Genomic DNA, 27,745 nt, shown 5'->3' on the forward strand with positions numbered 1-27,745 from the left:
GCGGGGGGCGCCGGGCGGCCGGCCCGGGAAGCGCCGGCGGCTGCCGACAGTTAGCGAGGAGCCGCCGCCGCCGTTAGGCACCGGGGGCGTCGCACGGGCGCGGGCCGCTGCGGCTCCTCCCGCGGGTCCGCTTGCGGTTCCCTACGGTCGTCTGCGGGAAGCTGCGTTATGTAAGTGGCGGCAGCCCCTGGAAGCGCCGGGAGCACCCCAGGACGCGTTATGTAAAGTCAGTGGCGCGACTGACTATGAAACAGGTGCTGCACCGCTGCTGAGGGCAGATCTTGACATCCCCGGTGAGCGGCAGGATTAGGCACCGGAGGGGTTTTTGAGCTAGCGATTTCCGTGCCTGAAAGGGTGCTCCACATTGCCTAGTGAGGGGAATTAATGGTGGTGTTTGAAATTTTCAAGAACTGGCAACAGTGAGTAGCAATAAGGAGGTGCTTCCTTTCAAGAGGAGTTTGGTGAGTCTGAGGGCTTGGTTTTGTTGGCTAGCCCCATTCTACACTGCAGAGAGAGAGTAATGGGTAAGATATACCTTCGGTTTGAATTAAAGCATCAGTTTTTACGGGTTACAGGGCATAGGTGTGTAAGTGTCTGGTGGCTGAATTCAGCTCTGCTTTTTCTAGCTTACGCTGTTCTTAGGAACAGGTGCAAGTCTTGTGGCATTGACTCAAATTGGATGGGGTAATGTCACCTTGCATGTGTGCTGTAGTTTAGCTTTCAGTTAGTTTTGCATGGTTTGAAATCCAGGAGGAAAACAGGGGTGCTGATGGAGCATTAGTATGATTGGGAGGGCAGAGATCTTGAGAGGAAGCTAGAAGGGATGAGCTAAGAGTTTGTTAATCAAGCAAGACAACATCTGAGGAGAAATAGAATTGCTGTTTCTTAATACATTGGAGATATTTAGCTTTCTTCTTGCCCTGTTTATTAAGTCAGAGGTCTGTATTTGCACCGAAACAGATAAGCATGAGTTGGCTGTGAATGAACTTTTGGTGGAGGTGAAAAAGATTTCTTAGCCACAGTGCAGTGAAGTTCTGGGATGGTCTTCCAGTCAGTCATAGGGGTAAATAACGGAACTGATTTTAAGATGGAGCTCTATAAGTTTGTGGAAACAATTTTGGTGACAGGGTTAGAATCAGAAACTCRGGGCGCTTTTTCTAGTCTTATTTGTAGAATAATAAGTATTGATTGGTTTTTATCACTTGTCACTGATAGCAAGAAAGTTTAGCTAGTGCTCCAGTGATCTATGCCTTTTTATTTTCACTGTTTTCCTGTTTATTGGCACTTCTCTGCAAGCCTTTCCACCTAGGTCCTATTAACTCGTCCTTGAATGTTATTCCTTTCCCTGAATTTATGTAAAATTTATCTGGCACATCCAGAAACTTAATGTCTTGCCAGTGATGTCTGGTGATAAAAACAAACAAACAAACTAATAGAAAACATCAACCAAAACCTCCCCAAGAACCTTGAGTCTTTGTATTTAATAAAGTTCTGCTGTAGAATTAATGTAGAAAAGCTCATTTTGTAATTAATATTTGCAGGGGTAAGGTCAGAGGTGTTGTGATTCTTTTATCAGAAATTGATTCTGCCTTGTGTGTTCCCCATTAGATTGATCTTACTTCTTCTCTTTTTGTGTTTGGATGAAGTGAATCTTTGATTCATTAGTAATAACTGACTATTGTATATTTAAGTTAGGTAAGTGCTGAAACCTTGGTTCTCATCAGCTACCAGTGTTTAATGGTAAGTAGGTTGTAGAAGTGATTTTGAATTCAAGTCATGGGCAATAGGGAAATTTCTATATAGTTTTCCTGTTTTCCTGTAGACCAACTGTTGAGTAGGTGATCTCAAAAGAATCCAATACAATTACCTAAAGAAAACTTAAGTTGAGAAGCATATCACTGAATAGTCCATAAAATGATCTGTGCCACAGTGCTGCTGGTATGAGACCTGCACCTTACTGTTCAGCAAGCAGGAGAAAGTTGCTTAATGTTTACCAAGTGTGGTTTTTTTTTTTTTTCTTTCAGTAAAAATGAAGAGAAGGGCAGAGCCAGAGTTTAGCAGCCCACAAAAGAAGCAGAAGAAGAGGATAGAAGATTTGGGATTAACCCTCAGTTCTACTTCAGATGATGAAACTCAATTTAGTAATCATATGACTCAAGGTAAGGTTGGAGGTATTGTGTGTATCACTGCAGGGGATCCAAATAATAGCTAGGAGTTGAACCTGCATCTCCTAAATCCTAATTAAGGGCCTGAGCTTCAAGGGCATACTTTCTCTTTAGGAGAAAAAATGCATTATTTCTGTTCACAAGCTTGAGCTGTGGGTTTTTTGTTTTTTTTTTAAATCTTTTAAAAACTTTTTTGAACTTTTTTTTTCCCCCCTCTAAAGTCTCATGCAGACACTTTAATCTGGGAATTATATGAATTCAGACATAGAAAACAAAACTTGGAGATAGATGATCAAAGACATGGTCCAATATCTGTAAAGATTCTGATTATAAATTAGCCATATCAGTCTTTTCAATCTCAGTGGATTTTTCTGTTTTGGAAGCTTTCACTAGTAAGTAGTTGTGTGTAGTAATAAAACATCATAATCTCCCTTTGTAAGAACAATTCAGTAATATTCCAGTTTTTGCAGATGGGACAAATTCAGGTGTGTACAAAGGGTTGGTTGATTGGGATTCCTAGGTTGTAACACCATCTCTCTTGCTAATTCAATGTGACTTTTCTGTAAGAGTTGTGAGGGCTCACAGGCATTTGATTTCACAAATTAAAAATGGTTTAGAATTAACTACATCGTTTTTCTACCTTTTCTCAAGCTGGGCGTGCTTTCTCACCAGGGGCTTGGAATATGCCAAAGACAGGGAGAGCACCCTCCACAATTGCTACCCCTGTTGAAGGGTGCTATAAACACTCCCAGGATGGCACTTCATGCTGCCTCACGCTCACACCTGTTACTTTTGAGTCTTGGGATTTCCCATGGTAATAAAGTGTTAGCGAGATGCGTTCTGGGCCCRGGATCTTGTGAAAATGGAAGGGGGACAGGCATGGAAGATGAGTGGGTCAGTTTGACTGGGAGTAGGCACAGTGACAGAGAGGGTCTGTCATGTATGCGTCTGGCAAAACTGGAGGTGAATGTGGAAGTTAGAGTTGTAGGGTGTGAGAGTTGGTAGGGAATGCTGTGTGCACTCAGGGCTGGGCTAAAAATTTCAAACCAATATTTGTTTTCCTCTTTTTTCCCCTTATTTGGCCATTTAGTTCAGTTATGGGTCAAAATAGGCTGTGAGTCTTAATGTTTATGAAACAAGYTGATACTGCTCAATGAAAACATTTTGGATAGTGTAAATTCTTTGGTATTATGTTACACTCATTGAGGTTTCAGATGAAAGAATGTAGGTTGGCAAAGAGAAGTGGTTCGAGATCCAATCTCGGTGTTTGCCTAGCATGGCCTAGCAAATGTTAAAAGAAACAAGAATTGTGAGGGGACTTTTTTGAGATTTATGTAGTAGATGTTGTGTTGGGCAGCTCATTGTTTTGTGCCCATGTAGACTCTGCTGCAGCAGTTCAGGTGACTTTGATCGAACTTATTTCAAGTGCCTGCTGTGTATGATATTACATTTTTACCTTGATGGGACCCATTGACTTGATTAACTTCTTCCTCAAACCTTCATCTCCATCAATTTTTTTAAACTAGACTGATATTTAACCTGCTTGAATAAGTCACCATTTGTTGGTAACTGACAAAAATGAGTATGCTAGCTTGTGTTCTGTAAAATCTATCATATATGGTTTTGTTTTTCTATTCAACTGATGTTTGATATTCAAAGCAAGAAGCTAGCCTGTGAGTTATTACTCTGTTTTTCGATAACAGAAATGTTGCAACTCTTTCATTGGTGTATTATATCTCTTTCTCCAGATCTATGTTCTCTTTCTCCCAAATCCATAAGTAATTGCCTCACTAGTCCAGGTGAGAAACTGTCTTCAACAAAAATCCAGAATAACTTTCTGCATTCTCAGTAGTAAAAGTTTAGCAGTTTGTCTCATAAGGTTCTCATGGAAGCAGTTATGGTTGTCACTTAGCTTTGGCAAAGTAATTCTTAAATTGAGTTATGATCTTAGGAGGGTGGTCATATTAGTCTATTTAATTGCATTCTAATTACACCATTGTCTGTTACAGCTTTTAAGGGATTTTATCAAGCATGGCCTTTTCCTTCCTTAGCTTTATTTTGTTGCAAGGAGGGAAAAAAAGTGTTAATTAATTAATGGTTTAATATGACTTGTTCCTCCCATTCTTAAAATGTAATAAGACAGGATCAGCCAAAAATCACAGTGGCATAGCATTTATTTTAGTGAATGACTGACTATGTCAAGACTTTTGGATTTGATATTATTTTTTACAATAATAGCTATTCCTTCTGTAGACCTGGCCAAATAATTTCATTCAGCAGTGTTTACAGCAATTGCCTTTGGTTTGATTTGAATCAGACCACAGGTTTTTGTTTTTTTTTTTTTTTTTTTTTTTTTAAAAAGGTCCTGGGTTTTAGGCTTCTTGCTTTTCTTTAATACCGCATTCATTTGATTGGGACACTGTAACTTTACCCTGCTTCCTTCATATTACTGAAGATGGTACCACACCTGGGTGTATCAGTAGAATCTAGCCAGCTAAGGTACCTGTGCTGCTTGAAGCTGCGGTCCTATGCAGCACACGTGCAGGGTAAAGAATCAGACATTTACTGACCTGCTGTTGTGATAGAAGGAAACCAGAAGCTTTAAGGTTAGCCCTTTCAGAGTAACTTTTGAGAAAGCTTAATAGCATGGTTTTGCTCCAGAATGTAGCAAAGAAGTGGTTATTTACTTAGTGTTTCTAAACTGTATCACTTGGATCATTAGTGGTCCATAGCAGATCCATGTTGCTGTATTAAACCGTTTTCAGTTAAGAGCTTGCCAAAAGGGATGTTGGGGATAGCCAGTTGAGTTTGGGAAACACTGGCTTAGTGTACTGGTAGACCCACAATGTTAATGAGAAATTGGCTGTGTTCTAGTCTGTATCCTTTTACGCTATTTGTAGGTTAAATCTCTGCCTGAGAGACTTACAGGACCAGTACTGCTTATGCAAAATTGGTGTCTTCTAATCTTGCCTTTCACTAGGATTTATATGCATCAGTAAACTTCTCTGGAGGTGAAAAACTGTCTCATTTTCCATAGTGAACTTGTGGATCACACTGCTGAAGTGGGTAATTGAGTAAAAGTGAAGTTTATGGTGACTAAAAGGTCTTCAATCTTCTCTTCTTTCTGCAGTACTGGCCATTTGGTGCATGTCCGTGTTGCGTGATGTGAATTTGTGGTTAGGTCAGGGAATGTGTTCACTCCTGTAGCTGGGTAGGGAAATGAGGAGAATCCAGTATGACTTACCAAGGCGTCAGTAATTATTGTTATGCTCAGGAGGGAATCTTCATGGACTTTCTCAGCTGCCTGGGATCATTTGAAAGGTCAGACACACTGTAGTGTGCCACGATGACCGTGCTGTGACTTTTTCTGCTGCTGTAGTGGTKTTTGCCAGGCCTTTTGGAGTGTCTGAAATCAGGTGTCTAAAATGCTTGTTACTGGCTGAGAGATCGTATGCATCTCTGAGACAAAGGAGTGTTAACCATTCAGTAGAATAAAGTAGGTAACCAAGTATTGGTTCCAGATGATATTTTATACTGCACCTGCATGCTTCCTGTAACACATCTGAGATATACAGGGTCAGACAGGACACTTTAGTTTGTTGAGAGGATTGAATAAGTCACACTTCAAAGTTCTTGATGTGGTTACTGAGATGCCTTGCTTCCATTTTCTTTTTATTTTCATATTCACTTCTCCTACTCTTTTATTTTTAGAGTCTTCCAGTAGCAGCAGTGGGTCTGATAGCGAGAGCGATGAAAAAAGACCAGTCTTCAGCAATGAGTTCAAGCAAGATTCTCTCGTGGAGGGTACTTCATCCCGCTACTCTATGTATAACAGTGTCTCCCAAAAGCTCATGGTAGGTCAAAATAATTTTGTATGAGACTATTAAGACCTGATGAGTATGTGAGGGCAAAGTGGAAAAAAACAGTCTGTTTTAAGAGATTTTTCCCTATGTTTACCCTTGAACTTTTCATGCCCATAATGTCTTTCATTAGCAGTTCTGGCTGCAGCAAGGCCAATCAGTCATAATTTATACCTTGTTAATTACTAGCCTGAAACTGCGGTGAATATAACCGTTCCTTATCACAAGGGAGACCTCTGTGCTTATAACTGTATTTTCTATTCAAGTCCAAGTCTGCCTTTCACTGCACATACCTTCTGCACAGAAACTTATTCCTGCTATTCCCAGGCATTTAGAATTTTGGAAGATTCCTATTTCAGTTAATCTTTGAGGTTGATTTAAATGCAACTGTTAACTTGAGCTGTAGTTCTGCTTGTGTTTTGCCCTGCTGTAAAATTGTTAATGAAGTTCTGACTTGTGAAGTTTGTAATGCTTTTTCCAAGTGGGGATGTTTTCTTGAAGGAGGTCATAGAAGCCTCCAGCATAATAACTGTGTTCTTGGCTTTGCCGTGGTTTCAGATTTGCCTTCCAAAGACTGGCATTTAATAATTTAACCTTTTATAGCACCAGACCCTTCTTTCCCCCTGTTTTTGCCTTTGAGAATCAGTGTGACTGAATCAAGTATATTGAAACAAAAAGCGTGAAGACAGAGATTTTTTTCAAAGTGACACAGGATTAACTGGGACATATTGGTGCATCTGGTATCATGTGAATTTTGACTTGCATATACACAGATAGTCCTACATCAAATGGAAGACTTGGCAAATTAATTGTACTGTGGCTATTAGTGGTGGTAAGTGCGATGTTTTGCTCCCAAAATCTCTTACAAAGTAGATGCTGATTTGGGAAGATTCCTAGTTTGATGCTGTGTGATATGTCCTTTCACCACCAGATTTCCACTTATAGGTGTTACTGTTTATGGGAATTGGGCAACACAGCTTTTCAAAGAGTTGAACTGTTGCTGATCAGCAGGATCATACCTTTATGAAACAGGAACTTTCAGCTCTTGATGAAATTAAAACTCAGCGGGAGCCGGAGGCTGATTTGCTGATTGTTAAGGTGCTCCTTTGTGGGTAAATCCTGCTGCTGATCATTCAGAATCTGTCCACATGCGTTTTCTGGCACCTGGGCTGCAGTTTGCCGATTCTAGCACCAGATTGTCCTTAACATGTAGAGCTGTCTCCAGAGCCAAGCAGGGTATGTGCTTTCAATCACCACAGTGTGGGGACTCTGTATGGCTGAATTCAGAAGGCTTTTGTTTGTACAGCTTCATAGACTTGGGTATAAAGATTGTTCTCAACTCCAGCTGAATCTCTTAGTAGCATTAGGTAAGTAAAAGATGTTCAGAATTCTGTTCTCAGAAAATTAGTGTGTAACAGGCTCAGTGGCTGTCACGCTTGATGTACATCATTTCAAGGTGTGATAACTCAGAAAATTCAGAGCCAGATAGCAAAGGCATTGTTGGAACACTATGTACCTTTGTATAAAACTTGTATAATATTTTTGCATCTCTTCTCATACAGACTGGCAATAAACAATGTCATTGCTGCTTTACACAGGTTAGAATGTACAGATAATTTATTCATCAAAGTGACACTTTTCTAGGTCTTTTGTTTACTTACTGTCTTGTGGATGCATATTGGAAGAAGTGGAATTGACTCTGTTCATGCTCATGTTGTTGTGCTCTTGTTGCTAAGATTTATGAAGAGAAAAGCCTTAAAAAGTTGCAGTTAATGAAGATCTTCCCTTTAAGCTAAGAGATAGGACTGTGTTTCTGGAGCAGTCTTGCATTCCTCCTCTGAATTTTAGGTGAAGTTTTAACTGGTGCTTGCAGATGTCTGTGTATATGTGTGACTACATTTTCATAACAAAAAATATCATCACAACACGAATTTTTTCCTGTGCCAGTATCTTCTCGTTTATGAACAATCCACACTCACTGAACTTGGTGACAAATGGCTCCTGGCTCCTCACTACTTTTCCTTTTGAGCAGGCTGTTCCTGCATTACCGAACCTTTTGTAATGTGTTATCTTTTCAAACATCATTTTCTGGATTTAGTTCTCTCCTTCCTGCCTCAGTGGAGTGAACTTGATATTAAGTCTTGAAAGCTGCAGCTGAGATTAAGAATGTTCAATGCCTTCAAGTCACTTCAGTGTGATGTGTCATTTTCCTTGCTAGTCTTTGACTCCAGCAGTACATAAACTCATGTCCCTTTGCTTTCTTTATAGGCCAAGATGGGCTTTCGTGAAGGAGAAGGTCTGGGAAAATATGGCCAAGGCAGAAAGGATATTGTTGAGGCCTCCAGTCAGAAGGGAAGGAGAGGCTTTGGACTGACCCTCAAAGGGTTTGATGGGGAGCTGAATATTGACTGGCGGGATGAACCGGAGGTAAGTATGTCCTGTTTTGAATCCCTTTTCTGTTGATGTTTTCAGGATTCACTCTCTGGGAATGCTTTTTACTGCTGTGTGATATAACTGGCTGTTGTCAAATGTCTTTGCTGGGTAGATCCAGGTCTCATTTTGTCCCAGAAAAGCACATCAAAACTTGTTTTCGGTCACATGTATTAATGGTCTGGTGCAAAATCAGTCTCAGATTGTTGCTGTGATCTCTGTACAGTTTGTTTCTGTGTTTGTAGGAGTGAATGTGATTGAAGATTGAGATCAAGCTGATTTCTGTTTACCATTTTTATTCTGTATATCAGTGTTTTTCATGCCTCTGTAGGTGTTTTTTTGTTTTGTTTTTGTTTTGTTTTGTTTTTTTAGTATAATTTCTGGCTATGCTTAATAGTTTCAAATAAAATACTGAACTGCTGTATTCCTGCATCTTGTCAAGCTCTTCAACAGGGAAGAAAATTGAGAAATAGAAATGGGTGTCATCAAGAAAGTAAAGCCCAGCTTTGATACTGTTGGTGTGAAATAGCTGGTATGTGTTGTACTTAAAAAAAAAAAAAAAAAAAAAAAAAAAAAATCCTAGGGATTTAGTCCTCTGGAGAATAAGCCAAAATGTCCCAGCTGACATTAGCCAAGGACARTAATGCTTATCAAGTGAAATACGGTGCACATTATAGTACTTCACCTCCTTTCTTTGAATTGTTTTATTTTCAGCAGTTAAAAATAACATCAGAGGTTATCCACTGAAAGCTAGGAGTTTGAGACCTCTTCTGTTGGCTCTTTGGGTTAGGGCTCATTCTCCAGTGTGTTTCTATAGCTCACAGCACAGTTAAGTGTTCTGTGATTCTTCTTTGTAGATGATGCTACTATAATAGCATTAATAAATACAATTAAATTATAAGGAGAAGGTGAATAGGTGTTAGCAGTCTCTCTTTGTGGAGGAGTGGAGTCACTTTAATATTTATTGCTGTAACAATTCCTTCCCAAGATTGACAAAAGTTGGTTGAAGCCTGAACTAGCAGTGTTGTGAGAGCCTTTCAGCAAGAACTGGGGAGAAAGGACATGTAAAGCATCACTAAGATGTGGGTTTTTCTGGKTTTTTTTGTGTGTTTTTTTTTTTTTCCCCCATCTGTAACTATCTCCTTTGCAATATCTCTAAAATTCACCTTGAGAGTACTAGGCTTTAGCTTTATGCCCTGATTATTTGTAGAACTCTGATCAGAGGAAAGTTATTTCATTTTTTCCCCAAAGAAATTACATGTTACAGGCTAGGAGAGAAAATAGTGGTTGGCCCAGAAGTCATGGTATAAGCCCTTTATGGCAAGATTAAGTGGCAGGCTTTTTGGGAGCACTTAGTTATTATATTTTATTAGCAAAAAATTCTCTCACCTTTCCCATGTCTTGTGTTTGCAGCCCAGTGCCTATGAGGAGGTGGACTGGTGCCGAGGATGCACCACGGAAATCCCTGATGCCCAGGAGCTGAAGGAATGGATGACCGTGGGGAAGGTAATTTTCTAGATCCCAGTACTTACCAGCCTAAGAAGATGCAGGAGTGCTCAGCCTGGAATGGTTGCCTTGTCAAAGAATCATAGAATACTTTAGTCTAGAGGGAACTTCTGGAGGTAACTAGTGCAACCTCCTGCTTAAAGCAGGTCCAGCTGGATCAGGTTTCTCAGGGCCTTGTTTGATTGAGTTTTGTATATCTCCAAAGATGGAGATCTCACAGCCTATCTGGGCATCTGTTTCAGTGTTTGACTACTATCTTGGCAAAAAAAAAAAAAAAAAAAAAAAATCTATATAGCATATTTTGTTTTGCAGCTTGTGTCCATTGCCTTTTGTCCTATCATTGTGCACCTCTGAGAAGAGCCTAGGTTCATCTTCTCTGTAACCTGCCATTAGGTAGTAGACAACAAGATCTCCCTTTTTGCTTCTCCAGTCTGAACAAACTGTTCTCTCAGTGCTTCTTCATATGTCATGTGCTTCTGCTCCCTCAGCGTCTTGGTGGCCCTTTTGCTGGACTCACTCCAGTATATCAATGTCTGTTTTGTACTGGGGAATCCTAAACTGGATGCAGTATTCCAGATACGGTTTCAAGATGCTGAATAGAGGGGAATAGTCCCTGATCCTGCTCGGTACRCTCTTGCTAATATAGCCCAGTATGTGGTTGGCAGGCTTCATCCATCCCTGTGCATGTTGCGTTCTGAAATGACTGATATCATGTGTGCTAAGTGCTGTCTGTGTGTTCTCATTCTGCTCCAGAGGAAGATGGTGATTGAAGATGAAACGGAGTTCTGTGGTGAAGAGCTTTTACGTAATGTCCTGCAGTGCAAGGTGAGTTCCCTTCTCTAGAGAGGAATTTAGACTTTGGGGAAACAAGTGAAATAAATAATTGGAGGGGATTGAGTAATGTACTTGGTGATTAGTAAGTGCTCAGGACATCCTCTCTCACCTCTGTGCCACTGGTATGACCTAGAATCCTAGTGGTTACTGTTTCTTCTGTGACCTGCTTTGCATCTCAGCATTCAAAGAGATGAATGAAACCAGTGGTCTCCCTTTTTTTAGCCAGTTCAACTGGAAGCCTGAATACTTGAATGAGCTAAGGAACTAAACTTCCTTTCCTTTCTTGTGTGTTCCATCTCCCCTCCTAGATTTGATCATGCCCATATGAATTGCGGTAGAAAGGCAGATAGTGTGTGTGTATGTGTCTGAGAAAACCCTTGGGCTGTGACTGCTTTTTAGGTGGCTAACCAGGCCATCAGGCTGTGGAGCTGTCAGTACAGAATTCTGCAGTATTGCTAAATTCAGTTGAGAGATTAGGTGGTTTAGAAGCCTGGATATTATGTGACTGAAAAACATTCTGTATTATGAAGACCAAACCTAGTATGGAATTAGCTGTCCAAGAAGAGAGAAGTGTGAGGGTAGGAAATGCTCATGCTTAGCTGTCCCTCAAGCCTGTAGCAAACACCAGCTCAGTTTTATTTCTGTTTGTGCAGAGTGTATTTGATGAACTGGATGGAGAAGAAATGCGTCGAGCCCGGACGAGATCTAATCCCTATGAGATGATTCGTGGAGTCTTCTTCCTGAACAGGTTTGCAGAACTTACGGTTGTATAGCCCCATTCCTATTTATGTCCACTTTCAGCCTTGGGAACCAAGGTTGAAACTTAATAGGTCCCTTTTGTGTGTTCACAGAGCTGCAATGAAGATGGCAAATATGGACCATGTCTTTGACTACATGTTTACAAATCCTAAGGACTTCCATGGGGTGAGGGCTTCTATTTAACTTTTAAACAACAGTGCTCTCTCASAGAATGGAGAAGATGGGGAGAAAGGAGAGTCCATAGGATATTAGCTGAGAAAGCAGGTGCTTAAAAGAGACAGTCTTGGTGGTGCAGTTGATGGTATATCTGGTTTGACTGATGTGAGCTGTTACTGGGTCAGTAGAATTTCCTCAGCTTCCTTTTTGCAGAGGCCCTTGATAAAGGAGCGAGATGCAGAGCTGCTTTACTTTGCTGACGTGTGTGCTGGCCCCGGGGGCTTCTCTGAGTACGTCCTGTGGAGGCGGAAGTGGCATGCAAAAGGATTTGGCATGACCTTGAAAGGACCAAATGACTTTAAACTAGAGGATTTCTATTCTGCCTCCAGTGAGCTCTTTGAACCTTACTATGGTATGTAGCACGCACGTGAGTGTTGCCTCATATTTTTGCTTGTGCTGCAACCTCTGTATCAGGAGTGGGGCTGGTACTGATACCAGTGTGGGGATCTAAGAAATCTGTTCCTGGAAACCACTTTGCGAGATAGAAGGGGGCTGTTGCCTGAGAAAGGGGTTGAGATTGGCAAGCCTGCAAACTGTCATGTTTCCACAGTTATTTCCAGTCTGCCCTGGGAATGTGTCCCACTGTAATATTTTGTATTTGAGTTACTAGTTGAAAATTATAGTATGCTTTAAGGTTGCTTGCTGATACTTCTCCCACTTTACTGCTGTTGGCCTGAAGCATAGTGGGTGAGGTGACTTGCCTAAAGATCTGTGAGCAGAGCCAGAAATAGAAACCTTACTTGCCTGACTCGCAGTCTGCTTCTGTATCAGGTGTCTCTAACTCTGCTTTGATAATTGATTCTGGATTCTTAGTAAAGACCAATAAATCAGATTTGGGCTTGAAGCCATGACTGAATCTCTGTCTTACTGAACTTTTTAATCCAAAGAGGTTTAAACTGACATATTATACCTTGCATTTGTGACAGACTAAGTACATGTAAACAGACAATTACTGCATCTCACCTTATGGATGGTAATTTGCTAAACTTGCTGATATGCCTGAGCCCTCTGTCTGTGTAGCCTGTCTGTAGGAAGGGAAATACAAGAAGGATGGCTAGTCTTCCTGCTTTTTCTTTCAGACTGTGTAAAGGGAAGTCAAGTGTGACTATCTTGCAGAGAAGGCAATAGCCAGCTTGCTTTTCCACTTAGTCACACTTTTATTTTTCCCCATCACTGTTACTCTTGCCAACTGCTGCTTCTGACACCTGGTCGTGAACTCTTAGAGAGTGGTTAGCAGTTGAGGATTAGATCAATTAAAGACGAAGTTCATGACAAGGGCAGCGAGGCAGATAAACACATTGTTCTAGCGGTTGCAGCATTTGGATCTTCATAACTCAATGTAGACTGGTGCTCTTAAGGAGAGAGGAGATACCTGCAGAAATGAATAGCCCAATGATTTTGATGCATTTTCTTGATTCCCTTTCTCTCTCTGTCTATTATGCTATAAAGTCTAGTGAGGCATGTACAAACTTTCTTCCAGCAATGGAAAGGAAGCAGACTGCCTTGATATTTGTGCTGTGAAGAATGGCAACAAATTCTAGCGTCACTTCACTTAGTGACAGGATAATTGATGAGGAATTTAGTTTTCAAAGCACTATCATGCATCCTGATCTCTGCTACTTCCTAGTCATCCAGTTGTTCAGTTAATAGAAGCTGTTGTTGCAGAAGATTTATAGGGACTAATACCCACTAGAGGTTCAGACTTCTCAAAAGTCAGAATTGGTGAGCTCTAGAATACAACTTAGACTAATTTTCTAAAATGCCAACCTGGATGAGTACATACATCTGATTTTAAAGAGCCATATCAGAAAACTGAAATACTCCCTTCATGTACAAACCCTATTTTCCTTTCTCTACTCCCATTATAAACTGGTTTGCACGTGGACAGTTTTTTGTTTTGGGKTTTTTTGGTGCTTTTTTAATTCTAGTTTACACTATGTTTGGAAATAGATCATTATGTTTCTTTGGAATGATGCTAATTCTTAATAGAAGGTTACCAATGCACAATACAAATAATTTTGCTTTGCCTGTAAAATGTGTTACTTACAGGTGAGCTGTGCAATGAGATTGATTCTTACATTTTTAGTAGATTCAGCTCTGTGTCATTCCTACTTGGATGAGAGAATGTTATGTTGTAATGTAGTCAGTTCCTGTCTCGGGGGGGGGCAGCGAATGATTTGTCATTTGCTGAGGCTACTGTACAACTCATGTAATAACCATGCTCAAAACATGGCTTTGTTTAGCTCTGACCACACAATCTGCATAATTTGCTTAAGTTAACGAACATCTTTGGTGAACAAGAGAATGTGTTAATGCTTAGTCGTTTACCAAGGTCTGTGTAGTTGCAGACTAAATGCCTGTAAATAGATCACCTGTATGTACTAGTCTTTTGTCAGTACTCTGCAAACATGTTAGTAACCGCCTCCTCTTCTCCTCTTAGGAGAAGGAGGGATTGATGGAGATGGAGACATCACCCGCCCAGAGAACATCACTGCTTTCCGGAATTTTGTTTTGGACAATACTGATCGGAAGGGAGTGCATTTCTTAATGGCTGATGGGGTTGGTCCCTTTCTTTTTCTTCCTGCACTAATGACTGAAACTGATACATCTGTCTGTATATAGTAGGCAACTTAACATCAGTCCATACTTACAAAGTGAGATTTATCAATGCTTGCCACTAAAATTCCTGGTGGCAGTGCTTTCTATCTTAAAAAGCAGAAATTGTCATGATTCCATGATGCAGTTGTACAGAATCCTTTGCTTGAGCAACAGATTTGTGGAGATGCTAATCACATCCTATGTGCATTGCAGGGCTTCTCTGTGGAGGGTCAGGAGAATCTGCAAGAAATCCTAAGCAAACAACTGATGCTTTGCCAATTCCTTACAGCACTGTCTGTTGTCCGGACAGGTATGTTTTATCTGTTGATCTTCCTCCTTCTTTAAGGCATGGGTGGCTTTGCAGATGGATGCTTTAGAATTTTATTAACATGCCATGAAGTCCCCTCTGCTGTGAGGGTGAGTTGCACAGAATTTAGTAAGTGTGTTCCCATTCATCCCGAGATGGTTATCACAAAGTTCAGAGAAAAGAAAAAATAAGATTATTTATGTCTGTTTTAATTACAAACATGAGGTAAAATACATTAGTTTAAAGTTCTTTTGATGTGTTATGTTTTGTAGTTGTCTTGGACTAAGGTCGCTGGTACAATGACTGGACAGTAAATCTGAGCTTATGGTTTCAGCTAAACCAGCTGCTTCCTGAATATTTCAGCGGGCTGTTTGGAACAGGCAGCGATGTTTATGCAATTCATCCTTCCTTTTAACTTGTGGCTTTTCTCCCTTGAATCTTTCATCTCTAGGCTCAGAACAAGATGATGTCTCCTGTTGTCCTAGTTGTACTACTTCTGCTGCCAAATGATGGACACAACAGCTGTATCTGCTTTTGATGGCTCCTCTCTTGTGCTGAATTTAGTTAGCATTTGGCACTGAGGCACAAGAGCAGAAGAGAAAAAAATCTCATCAAGTTATTGTTTACCTTGTGCTATGCTCAAAAGTATCTGAGGCAGTGATCTGCTTAGCAGTAGCATCTCAAAGTTGATATGGTAAAGGGAGCCACCTTCTGTAAGTCTTTCCTCTTTGGGTAGACACAGCCCTCTTTTCCCTTAGGGAAATTGGAAGCMTTGTCTATAGACGGAGGGCATAGACACTTTCTCTCTAGATGACAAATTATTTTGCTTAGATAAAAATTGTTGGTTTTTCTCTTCCATCCTGAAGCTTCTCATTGGACAGATCAGAGCTCTTCTTCTGTCAGGGCTTTTGCTTAGCATGCTGCTCTGCCATACTGCACAGTTTGGTCTCATTGGGGAGGGCAGAAGGGTTGCTCTTGAGACAGTAAGTGGACTGATTTGATCCTGGTCAGGGAACTACTTTTCTCTTTACTGCAGAAATATGGAGAAGACGGTTCATGCAGCCCCACTGATCCACTTTATGAAAGTGTTTTAGATACTGTTTAATTGTACTGTACAAAAACTTTTTTTTTTCCCCCCATTTCTGAGGGAAAGTTGTTGAGGTGCCTGGTATATCCCTGTTTCCTCATAATCTGCTGGTGTTGATGTGCTTCCTCTCTTCACTCCAGGAGGACATTTTGTCTGCAAAACCTTTGACCTCTTTACCCCATTCAGTGTGGGGCTTGTTTATCTGCTGTACTGCTGCTTTGAGCGAGTTTGTATCTTTAAACCTGTGACGAGCCGTCCTGCGAACTCAGAGAGGTGAGACTGTAGAGCATGAGGGATTACTAAAGAAACCCTGTTGTTTTTGTTTTTGTTTTATACAGTGATAGTTGGATTTGGGTAAGTTTAGTGGAAACTCTGTGACCTCACTCATTTCCTCTTGGAGGAGGAAACATTTTAGATGTTTAGCAAATGATGGCGGTTCACAAGGTAAAGAAGATATTCACCAGATTATCATGGTCTTTTCCTGCCTCTGCTGACTTCCTTCTGGGGGAAAAGCAATGGACCTGAATATGTAACAAATCATGTTTTGCATGAAACAACTAAGTTTTCAGAGAAGCTAGAGCATGTTATGTATGTTATTGTACCTCTTTTTATTGTTGAGTTTAGCTGAGTTGATTTACTACTTCACTTTAGGAAGATCTGTTGGGTTTTTGAATAGGGTTGAGTTTCCCAGTCTTTTCAGAGAGTAGAAAATGATGTATAAGGATTTTGTGATAGGTGAGACTACCCCTTACTGGGGGAACCCAGGGGCAAAGAATTTCTGGGATTTGGGAAACCAAAGCTACCCTAACAGTYGGAGTGTGGCAGGAAAGTTGGCTGTGTAGCAGGACTGAACCCACATGATCTTTCTGACTTGCTCCACAGGTATGTGATATGCAAAGGATTAAAGCTAGGGATTGATGATGTGCGGGACTACCTTTTCATGGTGAACATCAGACTCAACCAGCTGCGCAACTCAGACGTGGATGTAAATCTTGTTGTCCCGGTGAACGTGATCAAAGGCGACCAGGATTTCTATGATTACATTGTTCACTCTAATGAAAAGTGAGTGTCTGTGGGCAAGTAGGGCCACTGGCTGTAGCAGGTCAGCCAACATGGCTTTCACTTATAGCTGTTTACGCTCTTGGAGGTACTCATTGATTGCTGCTAGATGGCCCTGGTTTTGCTCTCTGAGAGGCTTGCAGAGCAGAGCCTGACCCTCTGCAGAGAGAAATGCTTTATACTGTAGTGACTGGTTGGCCTCTGAGTGCTGTCCTCTTGTACAGAATGGAAAGGAGGCTATTGCCTAGTTCTTTAGTATGGCCTTCCAGTCACTTTGATTAATACTGGGCCACGATGATCCAATACTGCTTTGAGGATCAGTCAGACCTCCTCCTGGTGCCCCAACACTGTTCCTTGTTTTGAACAGTAAAGCAATCTTGGTGGTGATTAGCTTGTTGCCTGACTGAAAATTGTCCTCTCTTTCAGCCACTGCAAAGTTCAGATCAAGGCACTAGCCAAAATTCGTGCCTTTGTTCAAGACACGTGAGTATATTCCTCTGACTTTGGGTGAGGATTGAGTTAACCTGCTATAAATGAATTGCTTTGTCCTTCTTTATGTGCTTTTGATTTGAGCAGGTACTTGACTTGGTGTTTGGAGCCAGGAAAATGAATAGTGCTTTTAAGTAGGTCAGTTTGTCTCTGTCTGAGTTGCTCCCTGAAATATGTGGGTAGCTGAAGGGATCTTGAAAGTTGATGGTCTAGTACCACCTTTGCTGAGAAGGCTTGTGTGGATTGCATGCTTTCCAGTTACCAAAAGGGGGCCTGCTTCTTTGCGGGAATCTGAGCAGAAAAGCAACTCCTGGCTGGTATTCTCAATTCTACTCTAACCATCTAAGTTAGGTGTGTTTCATAGCTCGTCATTTTCCAGGGGCAATTCAGAGCATCTAAGTTACGTACCAGGAGTTACCTAAGTCATTGCAATATATAGGCATTTTCCTAGCATGACTTACTGTTCAGGTGTCATTCAGAGAGAATATGTAGTAGAAAACTGAATGAGCCTGGGAGCCAGGAGTCCTATCTAAGAGTTAATCCTAACACTGAGACCATTCTGTGTGAGCCTTTCAGCAAAGACTTCATTGTTATTTGTAAATAGGGCTATGTACCCAGCTTCCAAGCTCTTGGAGATTAAAGTAAGTTCATACTAATACATCACTTTGTGAAGACATTGATGTCTCCATAGTACATTCCTGAGATAGAGGAGTGGCCGCTAATCGGTAGCACAAACCATGAAACAAAGCTAGACTCGGGGTGGGGAAACATCCTCTTTTGAATATAACCTGTTGAGGAACACTGCATGTGTCTGGCCAAGCCAGAAACTCTAAGATGCAGACTGGGTAGGGCTGGGATATGTTAACGCTGCAAGACCAAAGAGGTTTCACCATTTTAACTGTGTGCTGGCTTTCTCTCAAGGACGCTGATTGAGCCACGACAGGCTGAAATCCGAAAGGAGTGTCTCCAGCTATGGGGGGTAAGTAGGCTGCTAAGCAGGGAGGTTGTGAAGGTATCCTTGCTATGGTGAAATAAGGAAGGAGCTGGGGTACAGATAGGAATTTCTAGCCAGGGGTTTGATATGTTTAATGTTGTCCTTTGGAAAAATCAGAGATCACTTGAAGTTGTTCAAGTAAGTAAACATCATGTTGCTTACAGGTTATGTAAATGGCTTAAGTGAGCAGCCTTCTGATTATTCTGTTGTACTGCAGTTGAGGATATTTTATCGTACACACAGTGAACTCAGCAGCTAGTAGCTTCGTGGGTCTGCAGTTTTTCATTTCTCAGCCTTTGACTGCAGTGAGATCATATAGCAGTCAGTCTCATGGGCTAATTTTATGTCTTGGATGAAAGAGTATTTCATCACTATGGAGGTACTGTTTCAATTAGTACATGTTTTCTTCACATAGCATGTGACACTTTCCAAAACACGCATGGAATCAAATATTTAACCTGAACCCTTTTGAAATTGCCTGTTGTTTCCTGTGACATGGTATAACTGTATTATGTTTGCAGTATGTGTTAGGCCTTTCCTTTGCCAGGTGAGCCTTCCAACACCTGGAGTCCTAAGAACAGGAGTTTCAGGGGGCAGAAGGCACTACTGCCTTGTAGTGAAACCAGAAAAGTTCCTATGAACATGTAAAACTTATTGTCAATCCTTTGGATGTTTTTTTTCCAGATTCCTGATCAGGCCCGTGTTGCTCCCTCTTCTTCAGATCCCAAGTCCAAGTTCTTTGAGCTGATCCAGGTGAGACCTTACCCAGAAGCTTGTTCTGAATCCTTTCATACAAATAGACCTTTCCCCTCTAGCAATTAAGAGATGAAGAAGTTAGACCTGTATTACCAGTTTATGTAGAAATTCCATTTACCTACTTGTTAATGGACTGTGTCTAACTTGCCTCTCTCATATTTTGCTCTTCAGGGCACAGATATTGATATCTTCAGTTACAAACCTACTCCTCTCAATTCCAGTACACTGGAAAAGATCCGCCAAGTGTTAGATTACCGGTGTATGGTGTCTGGAAGTGAACAGAAGTTCCTCTTGGGGCTAGGGGTAAGTACTGAGAACAGTCAGACTTTACACCGGGGAGTTTTGCTGGTTCATTTCAATGCTATTATTCTGCCTTGCAGATCCATCCCATCACTGCTTTTCACACTAATTAACCCTGTTTTTCTAATCCCAGCCTACAGGGAAAGCTGTATGCTCACTAGTATCTCTAATTGTCTTTACTGTCCTTTTAAAAATTCTCTATTTCTGGTTCTGGGTATGAAAAGTCACTGACAGATTAGAATCAGGGTTTCGTTCCTTTGCTGTAGAGATTAAGGCTCTTCCTTAAAACTTCCCACAAAGAAACTACCTCTGACAGCCTAGGACAAGAAAATTCTGCTCTAGGTTTAATTTTAAATTTGTAGGTCTCTCCTCCTCCACTCTCCCCATCAGGCCTTGGCTGAATCTGACTCTGCCTTCTGCACACAGAAATCACAGATCTACACCTGGGATGGTCGCCAGTCAGATCGCTGGACAAAGCTGGACTTGAAAACTGAGCTGCCACGAGATACCCTTCTCTCTGTGGAGATTGTTCATGAACTGAAAGGAGAGGTAGGAAGTTATTCTCTGCTTTGCCAAGGGTCTGAAAATATAATTAACACTTTCACTCATTCTCTATAGGGTACTGCAGAATAAATGTTCCATCTGTGCAGGTGCAACACTTGTGTGTGATTTTTAGAGAAACTATTTTGGATTAAGTTCCCTTCTTTCTATCTAGGGCTATAGAAGATGATCTTTTAACAACATTTCGAACCCCCCCCCCCCCCCTTTGGAGATGACTTGCTTTTGTCCTAAGTGCAGCAAGAGATGGCATTGTTACCAAGAGTTAATGTGTTCTCTGACTTTTTGGGTGCATAACTGCTAGGTAGTGATTATAGGCTTTAGGAAAAGATCCTGGAGTGTAAGGCATTGCTGCCAGAGTGTTTACTGTCCTCTGGCACCTCAGGTGAGGATGCTGCACTGCACTGAGTTTTGCGCTGTGATACCTGATGAGGCACTTGGGCCAGAGAGCTGGTGATAGCACCTTCAGGCAATTGTGGCCCTGCCTTCTTTCCCTTCCCTGAGCTGGAACTGTGTAGATGAACTATAACGGTTCTTGGAGGATGACATGTTACTGTACCACAGGCTGCAGGGAATTTGCTGTACTTCTAATATCTGAAGAGGTGCTTTCTTGCTAGAGGAGAATGATGTGCTGACAAAAAATGGACTACAAAGCAAAGCTGAAATAGCAACAGACAGTCTGAGCAGTAAGTCTCTGTATTGCTCTCCTAGGGGAAAGCTCAGAGAAAAATCAGTGCCATCCACATCCTGGATGTCTTGGTGCTGAATGGCAATGATGTTCGAAAGCAGCACTTCAACCAGAGGTATGTAGGCTCTGGAGAAGCTTCTTTCTTGTGGAGCTTCTGTACCTTCTCTGTGTATCAGGGCAGGTCTAGTTCCCTGGGGTCTGGGGTGAGCCAGGCAGAGTCTGGGTGAACTGATCATCCTGGGAATATGAATGAACACAGCTGGTGACTGGCTGAGGAGAAGGGAGGAGCCCCTGTCTTTCCTTTCTCAGTGGCATGATGTCTCTGCCAGTCCTGCTTTCCTGCTGGTGCGTGAATGTAATGTGTTCAGCAGCACATGGTTTTGCGGAGGAGCTATGGAAACCTATTTTTACTGAATAATAGCCATTTTCACTGGGCACTGCACTGGAAGGGCAGGGTGAGAAAGGTGTTGTTCAATACCCTTTTGGTTCCTGGTGGAGTCAGTCTATCTGCACGTATGAGGGTGTCTTATCAGTTGTTTTGCTGGATCCAGTACCTCCCTATTGTGCCCAAAAGTCTAGATAAACTGCAGGATTCTCTCTTCATTTTGGTTCAGGATTCAACTTGCGGAGAAGTTTGTCAAAGCTGTTTCTAAACCTAGCCGGCCAGATATGAACCCCATTCGGTGAGTGACTCCTCTTTTCCTCAGTTGAACTTCATAACAGAATGATGAATTTCAGCCTCTTCACTGGGAAGAGGCTAAAGGCCCTTTAGAAAGCCGAGATAAGGTTTATAGAAGAGGAGTTGTCCCCTCCTTTCAGATATCAGGCAGTCATGCCTTCATCATAGGTGCAGTGGCTGGTGCCGATCTCAAATGAATGCTATAGTAGGTCTAACACTCAGTTGGCTTAATCGCTGTTAGTAGATAAATGAAATGTTCCCCAGCGCTTGCAATCTCCAAAGGGTTAATCTGAGGAGAAGGCTTTAGTTATAATCCCAAGAAAGTTCCTGACAAGAGGCTTCAGCTTTGGTTGCCTTCTGACTTTCCATCTTGTTAATTTTGCTATGGTGGAGCATCAGAGCATTGTTGTGGTGGATATCACATAGATATTGCGTACAAAACAATTTTTGTCTCAGAAGGCTATCAGTCTAGCTAGAAGTGCTGTGATACTGTGAAATAAGCTGGAGGGAGGGGAAGTGGAACCACTGCTTAATGGCTTAATTATAGATCATGAGTAGGATCTCAACCTCAAGACAGACAGTCACAGCACTTGGAGTCAAAAGCGTTGGGGAGGGCCAAAGGGGAACTGAGAAAGAGGGCTGTAGAAATGGTTACAGAGGGGCCTCTTGCTGCTCTTCTGTTCAAACTGTGCCTTGGAAGCCTGGTGCTCGTAGGTGTGTGTGGGAAATAGGTGGTTGGCATGTCTGGTCAGAGGCAGTGCTTCTGAAATTTTCTGATTATCTTTGTGTGTCTCAGAACAATAAAAATAAAAGCAGATTGACATTGTCATAGAATGATGATTCCAACTTATCTTTCATGATTTAAAAAAAATAAAGCTGTGTTTTTATACCCCAGGGTTACTAATGAGTTTGAGGTGTCCCTGAGGATAATCACAGCAAAGATTAGGCTGTTTAGTTTTACTGCAAGGCCAGCATGCCAAAGCCAGAACTGTATCTCCTGTCTGGGGCTGGTATTGGTGGATTTACTTTGTGAGAAAGCAAAAGTGATTGGCTTTCATTGTTATTCATCTGTATGCTTAGCCTGAGGTAAAAATACATAGCTGCTTTAGCAGTGAGGACATTTGTATACTGCCTACAGCAACCCAGCTGTGAGTGTGCAGGTGTCAGGTTTTCTGAAAGGAAGAAAGCCAGGAGAAACAAGGCACTGGGGCATAAGACTGAGGAGGAAGGTGAATCTTAGTCAAGCTTGACCACCTTATGCTGTACAAAATGTATTGTTTGGCTGCTCCCAGTAGCTGGGAGAGAAAAAGAGGACAATTCAGACTTTTTAACCATGCTTCATCATGCTTTTGCTTTCTCCAGAGTGAAGGAAGTTTACAGATTGGAGGAGATGGAGAAGATTTTTGTGAGGTAAGTGACCAGCGCAAGGGAGACACTTCAGGGCGTATTGAAGACATCAGCCACCATGTGTGGCAGCACAGGAGTGGGAGGGATGTGCTTGTCTGCTTGCAAATCCCTGGGGGAAGAGCTCTTGCAGCTGATAGCTGCTGTTTCTGGGGTGTTGGTTATTCAGAGAACCATCCTGCTGAATTCTAATGCACAGATGTGACCAGTGTGCTTAACAGTAGTAGGAGCAGCATCTTTTTTAGCTCTTGTCACCGGGGATCCTTTGCCTTTTCCCTTGATGTGTGAGAGAAGAAAGCTTCACTTGAGTTTGTGTGCAGAAGTGCCAGTGGCTTGAAAGATTAAGAGTTTTCACCTGAAATGGCAGCCCCATTTGGATTAAGTATGGTAAATCATCATAGATCCTTCATTCCAGCACTTGACTTGCTGCCTGTTTATATGGAGATTTCTGGCTGGTTTTTCTAGACGTGGGGGTGAGGCAAGAGACTGAGTTCTCCAGAGATGTGATGATTTGTCCTGTCACGTGCGGTGCTGTCAGTTTTCCGTGTGACATTCTGGAGAGGGTGTGCAGGTGCATTTTGTGTGCAAGAGGACAGTGAAGGAAGAAACAAGAGATACTGCATTTGGCAATCTCTATCACTGTCTTTTCTCAATGTTCAGGTTAGAGATGAAAGTCATCAAGAGTTCAGGGGGAATACCCCGGCTATCCTACACGGGCCGAGATGACCGGCACTTTGTGCCCACGGGACTCTACATTGTACGGACTGTGAATGGTAGGAAGAGAGAGTCCCCTGCTCTCATTTTCCTTTTCTCCTTATCTTCAAGTGAAAAGTAGTGACCAGGCTTGCTCTTGTTGTAACTTGATAAAAATTAATGGGAGTATTCCAGTAGCTAGAGACTGGTTACATCTGTTTGAAATGAGAGTAGCTTGGATTGGGATAAGATTTAGGTTTTTTTGTGATAAGATTTTCTGTTGTGGTTTGATTAGTTACTGTGTGGGGAGTTCCATTTGTTTACATGACTGATGACTTTTTTTTTTTTTTTTTTGAGTTCATATTCTTTCACCAAGAAGGTATTTTCCAAAGTAATAGTACATGGAAATATCCTGCTTAGAATGTCCATTTTTAAATGCAGGGAGTAGGGAACTTTCTCAGTGAATAGAGAACAACTTGCACAACAGGTTCTTTGTTGGGGAGGGAAGGGAAAGGTAGTAAGGGAGGGATCGTAATATATTCTTATAGATTGCTGCTCCCTGCTCTCACTATACGCGTTTATGTTGTGCTTTTTCCCCCATTCCATTTTCTGTCTTGTTCCTGTGTTTTTTCCCCGAGATCCCTGGACAATGGCATACAGCAAAAAATCCAGGAGAAAATTCTTCTTCAACAAGATAACCAAGAATTCAACATACGATCTCCCTTCTGAATCTATTGCACCCTTTCAGTGAGTACGAGCCTCAGTATTTGCCAGAGCTGAGGCTATGGAAGGATACTGCACAAGGGTTCATGCATCCCATGTATACTGCCTTGTTCTCTCTAACAGGCCAGTGCTTAGGTCTTAAGGTAGTAGTGTCAAGTGGTGAAAAAGTCCTGACTGTTGGTGCTTCTCTAGACCTTGTTTCTGGGGACTGAGAAGGGGGTCCAGGCTGCCTGTGCTCTGTTCTTACAGTCAATTGTAGTGCAAGCACAGCTTGGTCACCAGCAGGGTGTGCTGCAGAAGCTGGTATCTTCACGTTTTAGGACACTGTTGATCTGTGGTGGATTTTGCCATTGATTGCTATGAATAACACACCTTCTCGCAACTTCCATTTCCCTTTTAATTTCCCTGTCTGCAGCAAGTTATTGAACCTCTCTGCATCCACAGAAATGGAAGTTGAGTCCAGCAACTGTAAAGTATCTTAAGATCCTTGGTTGGAAGTTGCTAATTTAAAAGCAAATCCCAGTTCATTTAGGCTGGGCTCTGGAGCAAGTTATAGCTAGCTGGGAGTTGTTTAATGAGWAAGTGAGAAAAAAGTAGCAGCAGCTCCTTGGGAGAGGATGGAAATGGGTTGTCATTAGACAGTCATTAACGCTGTGGCTGCTGAAACTAGTCTGTATCTATTGTGTGCTAGGCCAAGGCCACCTAAGGACAGCAAATTCTGAGTCTGTTTGGCAGCTCAGGGCTTGTGGGTGGAGACGCTCTGGACACCTTGCCTCAGGTGGTCTCCAAAGATTTTCCCCCCTTTCCTTCCCTCCCTGACTGTGCCTCCGAGGTATATGTTCACATGAAACAGAGGTCCTGATCTCCCACTCTGAATCTCCTTATCTAGCTTACAGCAGTGCTCTTAGGAATCTGTAAGCTTCCTTTAACCAGCTAAATAGAAGAGGCTTAAAACTGCAAAAGCAGTGGTACATGGTGCTTTTTCTCTCCCTGCCTCAGGATGGGGTTAGTTCTGCCTATACACTCATCTTCTCAAAAGTAGACCAGCATGAATGGATGAGGATGGGGAAAGCTTGTGTGGGACTCCAGAAGGGATGTGTTGTATTGTCATTACTGAGTGCTAATGTGTGTGCAATTAGCCATTGACATGTGCTCTTGTCGCTATGCTAATACTGCTTTCTTAGAACAGTAGCATTAAATAAGCTATGTGAATATTAAGTGTCAGTAACTGTACAAAACTAAAGCCTGCTGTGTCAGCAGCAATTAGCAGCTGTTTTTGTTGTGGTTGGGACTATGCTGATGCACTGAGGGAAGGCTGTGCTTGATGGATGGAGTGAGAGGTGGTGTTATAGGACCAAAGTCTTATCAGCCAGGTGGGGCTTGGTTATATCACTTGGGGAAAGAAGGGGTGATCCCAGGTGCTTTTCTACAGCATGAAGTTCTGTTCATTTGCTAAACTCCGTAAGACAGGTATTACTGGACTATAGTAGGATTGTGGTGAGTAAGTGATCAGACTGCTGTTTGCTGCTGCTGTCAGACTTTCTAAGGTCTTTTCATTGCCTGCAACAACATTCTTTGAATTTCATCCTCTGAAAACCTTTGGGGGGAGGTAGGTTTTCCCTAATGACCTGTTTCCTTCCAGCAAATACTAAACTGACCATCTTGAATGGAGCTTGTTTGTTTCCATGGAAATCTTTAGGCTTGGAAGTTTCTGTACCTTAAATGCTCTAGAGTTTATCAGGTGAATGAATGTACTGGCCTTTAAGGTACCCCTTAGACCATGTCTGTGTACCTCCCATTGCCAGGGCAACTGTCTTTGTAGTGCACTTTGGGGCTACAGTGACAGTGTTTTCCTATTCCCTTCCCTTTGCCATACTAATCTTGCTCTCCTCTCTGCCCACAGTGTCTGCCATTACAGCCGCCTCTTCTGGGAGTGGGGGGAAGGTGTCAAAGTGCATGACTCTCAGAAAAGGCAAGATCCAGAGAAGCTATCAAAGGAGGATGTCCTATCTTTCATCCAAGCGCACTACCCCTGACCCCTGCACTCAGGAGGGGTGTAGGGGTGTGCTGAACCTCGCTTGGATTCTTCAGGACTGGCTGGACTGGGGAGACTCCACAACTGCTATCCCTGGTCTTCTCTAGAGCTGATTTCCTGGAGGTGATCTAACCAGGGGCGGTATGCAGAAGGCATAGGACAAGGCTCTAGCCTGGGATGGCAGTGTATGTAAGTGTGTGGCCCAGGTAGTGCCTGCTGCAGGAGTACCCATGGAGACTCCTGGAGCCAAGGCCTAATGCCCTTTTGTCCTGACCTACTGCATGCATAAGGCCAAGGGGCTGGCAGCTTTCCTTGTTCCTGTTCAAACATTCAGCTAGGTTTGTGGAGCTCTGTGTGTGCCAGAACTCTTCGGAGGTGGCATGTGCTTCCTTGGCAGTGTGGGAAGGAGCAGATGGTGACAGAGCTGGGGAACAGCACATTCAAGTAGCCCTGCATTGTTCCTAGCAGCTGTCTGTATCCTTGGCCTTCTCAAGGGCCTTTGCTACCCAGTGGTGGGTATAACTCATTAGGGAACGCTAGCTTTGGGACACAAGTATGTATTCTTGCTGGTGTCTCCAGCACTTGTGCTGTCAAGGCACTTGGCTGACCACTGGCAATTCCTATGTGATGGTATTCTGGTGAACAAAAGTCAACCCAGGTGATAAGAGGAGAGTTCCTGGCACAGTTTTGATGTGTAAAGTGCCAGGGTTTTCTCGGACCTCTASAAGATGCTGTGACAAGGATTTCCCCTCTCCGGGTCTGTGACTGACCCTGAGCCACCAGCCTGGTGTTAATTTGTGAATGTGTCTATGCCTCATGGTACTTCTGAGACCAAGGTGCTTTGATTTTCTTGGTACTCAGTACTTGGTACTGTTACCCATTTCTTCAGGGAGGAAAGCAGATGCGGGAGGGAAGACACAGGAAGTTTGTGACGCTGGAGGTCTTTAGAGGAAATGATGGGAACATCTGACTTTAACAAAGACCCAGGGCTTTGATGAAGTGAGATCTTGACTTTGACCATGTTGGTTTTTCAGAAGAAATCCTATCGCCTGAGTATATCCACTGGAAAGGATATTAGACTTTCCTTTTTAAATGACAGCGTGGTCTTTGAAACCCTCCATGTCTGATCTGACCCTGGAGCTGCACCTGGAGTGTGAAGGCACAGAGCTGTGACTCTCAGCATGATTGTGTGTCAACAGACTTCTCCATGCACTCTGTGCTGGGCTCAAAGTTGTCTTCTGTTGCATGTTTTACCTTCACTTCTGGCTTCCATGTGGCTTTTGCCAGGTCTTCCATATAAATCAGAAGATAACACACAGTTGACTGCTTATGGCCAGACAGCAGTTTCTTTCTTTCTCTTTTTTTTTTTTCTTTTTCTGTCTTTAAACACAGGTTGGCAGTAGGGAAGAAACTTATTTAGGGGTTGCCTGAACTGTGCCTTAAAGAAAACTATAGTTCTCCCAGAAACTATAGCAGTTGTTTAGATTCTTATTTCTTTCTCCCCATCCCCACATGTAGGATTTGAACAAGCTGTGTATAATGAGACATGGAAAGTTTGGCTCTTGCAGGAGTACAGGTGCAYGGGTGCATTGCACCCCTCACAAA

The 27,745-nt window shown here is 42.3% G+C and overlaps 1 protein-coding gene across 8 annotated transcripts in view; it reads left to right on the forward strand.

Annotated features, from left to right (window-relative positions):
- CMTR1 (cap methyltransferase 1) overlaps window positions 1-27,545 on the forward strand; it is a 47,484-nt gene extending 19,939 nt beyond the window's left edge. For 2 of the 8 annotated variants that reach the window (XM_026081277.1, XM_026081280.1), the window contains exons 8-30: window positions 2,025-2,159; window positions 5,877-6,019; window positions 8,294-8,452; window positions 9,869-9,961; window positions 10,715-10,786; window positions 11,449-11,543; window positions 11,626-11,719; window positions 11,924-12,122; window positions 14,211-14,329; window positions 14,582-14,678; window positions 15,903-16,035; window positions 16,645-16,824; window positions 17,248-17,304; window positions 18,232-18,289; window positions 18,989-19,057; window positions 19,232-19,363; window positions 19,751-19,909; window positions 20,630-20,721; window positions 21,221-21,289; window positions 22,648-22,695; window positions 23,350-23,462; window positions 24,021-24,129; window positions 26,009-27,545. In XM_026081277.1, the coding sequence (XP_025937062.1) occupies window positions 2,025-2,159; window positions 5,877-6,019; window positions 8,294-8,452; window positions 9,869-9,961; window positions 10,715-10,786; window positions 11,449-11,543; window positions 11,626-11,719; window positions 11,924-12,122; window positions 14,211-14,329; window positions 14,582-14,678; window positions 15,903-16,035; window positions 16,645-16,824; window positions 17,248-17,304; window positions 18,232-18,289; window positions 18,989-19,057; window positions 19,232-19,363; window positions 19,751-19,909; window positions 20,630-20,721; window positions 21,221-21,289; window positions 22,648-22,695; window positions 23,350-23,462; window positions 24,021-24,129; window positions 26,009-26,141 (2,558 nt within the window). In that variant the 3' untranslated portion in view covers window positions 26,142-27,545. The other 6 variants (XR_003255964.1, XM_026081281.1, XM_026081279.1 and 3 more) reach the window with 6 other exon arrangements.
- Window positions 27,546-27,745: the final 200 nt, after the last annotated feature.

Source organism: Apteryx rowi, unplaced genomic scaffold (assembly GCF_003343035.1).
Source record: "Apteryx rowi isolate R43461 unplaced genomic scaffold, aptRow1 scaffold_54, whole genome shotgun sequence".
In the NCBI taxonomy this organism is placed as follows: Eukaryota; Metazoa; Chordata; class Aves; order Apterygiformes; family Apterygidae; genus Apteryx; species Apteryx rowi.